Raw genomic sequence first — 2500 nt, forward strand, 5'->3', positions numbered from 1 at the left:
TTAAACCCCATTGAAACCCTTAAAATCCTATGAAACCCTTAAAATCCTCTTAAACCCCATTGAAACCCTTAAAATCCTCTTAAACCCCATTGAAACCCTTAAAATCCTCTTAAACCCCATTGAAACCCTTAAAATCCTCTTAAACCCCATTAAGTTAGCAATAGGTGAGTTTGTGGATTGAGTGAAATTAAAGACCCTGGTTTGGTTTCTATTTTATTGAATGTTGGTGTGTGTTGGTGTGTGGTGGTGGTGGTGGTGGTGGTGGTCACCGCACACACCACACAGCAACACACCTTCCAGCCACAGAACACTTCGCTCACTCAATACTGCAAGGCTGGAATGTATCAGAGTACACACACACACACACACACACACACACACACATACTCAGTACAGAGATAGATTATATGGTAAACAAATCTTACACACACACACACACACACACACACACACACACACACAGACAGGAGCATAGGCCTATATACAGGGTTGTGTCTACATAGGCCTATATACAGGGTTGTGTCTGCGGCATGCACAGGTTGTAGAAGGCGTCAGTCTTCCAGAAGTCAGGCTGTTTCCAGGCCACGCCGCCCTTGGCCGTCACTGTCTGGGTGTCGTCTGGGCCAGTGTAGTGCGGGTCCAGCACCAGGAAGGCCGTGGCGTGCTGCGTGGCCTCGTCCCACGCCACGCCCAGCAGTGTGTGGGCCAGCACGCCGCCGCCCACCATGATGGGGGTGCCCTGGGTGTCGAAGTGGTGCGCCAGGTCAGCGGCGCGGCCCGCCAGCTCTGCGCCGCTGGACACACACAGGAAGCGAGAGTGCACGCCGAACAGTGTCTCCAGCACGAAGCCAACCTCCGTGCTGCCGATCCACCGCCGCGACCCCACCATGTCCACAGGCTTGTCCCCGATGTCCACCAGGCACTGCTGGATGGCGCGGTGTGAGGGCACGGGGCGCGCCGTGTACCCCTGCAGCTGGTACCACGACACAATGGTCTGCAGGGAGCGGTACGCGCACCCCCACCCCTTGTCGTCCATCTTGCCCTGCTGGTAGTGGTAGTAGGCGTACCCCCCCTGCACCACACTCACCCGCCCACCCACACCCGGGGGGGCCAGGGCGGCGTGGGGGCACACCAGGGCGGAGGGGCGGGTGCCGGGGGCCGGGGTGAGGGCGTTGGCGCGGCGCACCATGGGGCGGTCCCTGGGGAACACCAGGGCGCGGTGCACTGCCGCCCGGTACCCCCGCAGCGCCTCCTCTTCCACCCCAGCAGGGTACACCAGGGCCAGGAGGTGGCCCGCCGCCTGGGGCAGCGTGGCCAGGGCGGTGAGAGGGCCGCGCAGCTCAGGGCGGCCCCGCTGCAGGGCCAGCCAGTGCTCCGCCAGCCGCACCTGCCCCGCCACGGCCTCTGCCAGCAGCCCGCCCAGCTGCCCCACCCCGCCACTCTTGTCCAGGTAAGCCACCGCCTCGCCGCTCACCGCCGCGCACACCACACTCGACTCACAGTTGTCCACCCGCACCACCGGCGCCGCCACACCGCCCTCACCCACCACGGCACTGCGGTTGTACACTAGCTGGAAGGCAACTTCCTGTTGCACGCCGCCGCCACCACCACCAGCACCGCCACCGCCCTTCTTCTTGCCCCCCGCAGCCTTGAAAAACACGCCGCCCGCTGTGTCTCCAGCCCCCACCCCCGCCTCACCGCCGCACAGCACACCGCCGCCACCGTCGCCGCTGTGCAGCATGAGGCGGCCGCCGCGCAGCCTGAAGCAGGCCGCCGCTGTGTCCAGCTCCTCACACAGCGCCGCAGCATTACCTCGGGTGGCGTGGGTGGCGGGGCCCGGGGTGGGGGAGGGGGAGGGGGATGGGGTGGAGTCCCTGGCGGCGTGGCGGCACCACAGCTCCAGGGTGAAGGCAACCTTGGCCACGCCAAACAGTGCGTGCACCTGTGTGGCCCCAAACACCTCCACCTCCACCTCCACACCACCGCCGCCACCACTGTACCACACCACCGCTCGCTGGTCCCACACCGCGCACACCTCACCGTCCTGCCGGGGAAGACACACACACTTTAACACCACACACCTCAACACCACTCACCACCAATAAACCACCATATATAACTCAAACTCTAACTGTGTGCTCACAAACCTAAACACTGCCCAACCACACACACACACACACACACACACACACACACACACACACACACACACACACACACACACACTAATTACCATCACCATCATAACCACCACCACCACCACCACCACCACCACCATGTAAACCTTTACCTCTAGTTCAGGACAGGTGGCGTCTCCCTCAGTGACCTTGAAGACGCCAAGCCGGGTCATCGGGGGGGGCAGCAGCAGTGCGGGGGTGTGGCCCATGTCCTCCTGGCCCTCCCCCCTCGCCAGGAGGGCCATGGCCACCGCTGAGGGCTTGCCACACTCCGGGACAAGGCCATAGATGTCACCCTCCAGGGCCTCCGTCTGTGACCTCAG

At 62.6% G+C, this 2500-nt stretch overlaps 1 protein-coding gene across 3 annotated transcripts in view; it reads right to left on the reverse strand.

Moving 5' to 3' along the window:
* The window catches only part of LOC123509176 (ufm1-specific protease 2-like), an 8006-nt gene that overhangs the window by 2804 nt on the left and 2702 nt on the right, over positions 1–2500 (reverse strand). Inside the window, exons 2-3 of one of the 3 annotated variants that reach the window (XR_006676151.1) lie at positions 2291–2500; positions 426–2044 (exon numbers count right to left, since the gene is read on the reverse strand). The exon at positions 2291–2500 is cut by the window's right edge and continues 3 nt beyond it. Coding sequence is in view for 1 of the 3 variants with exons in the window: in XM_045263369.1 (XP_045119304.1) it covers positions 506–2044; positions 2291–2500 (1749 nt within the window). In the remaining 2 variants the exon portion in view is untranslated. Of the gene's footprint in view, positions 1–200; positions 2045–2290 lie in introns of those variants that run through there. The other 2 variants (XR_006676150.1, XM_045263369.1) reach the window with 2 other exon arrangements.

This window comes from Portunus trituberculatus, chromosome 26 (genome assembly GCF_017591435.1).
Source record: "Portunus trituberculatus isolate SZX2019 chromosome 26, ASM1759143v1, whole genome shotgun sequence".
In the NCBI taxonomy this organism is placed as follows: domain Eukaryota; kingdom Metazoa; phylum Arthropoda; class Malacostraca; order Decapoda; family Portunidae; genus Portunus; species Portunus trituberculatus.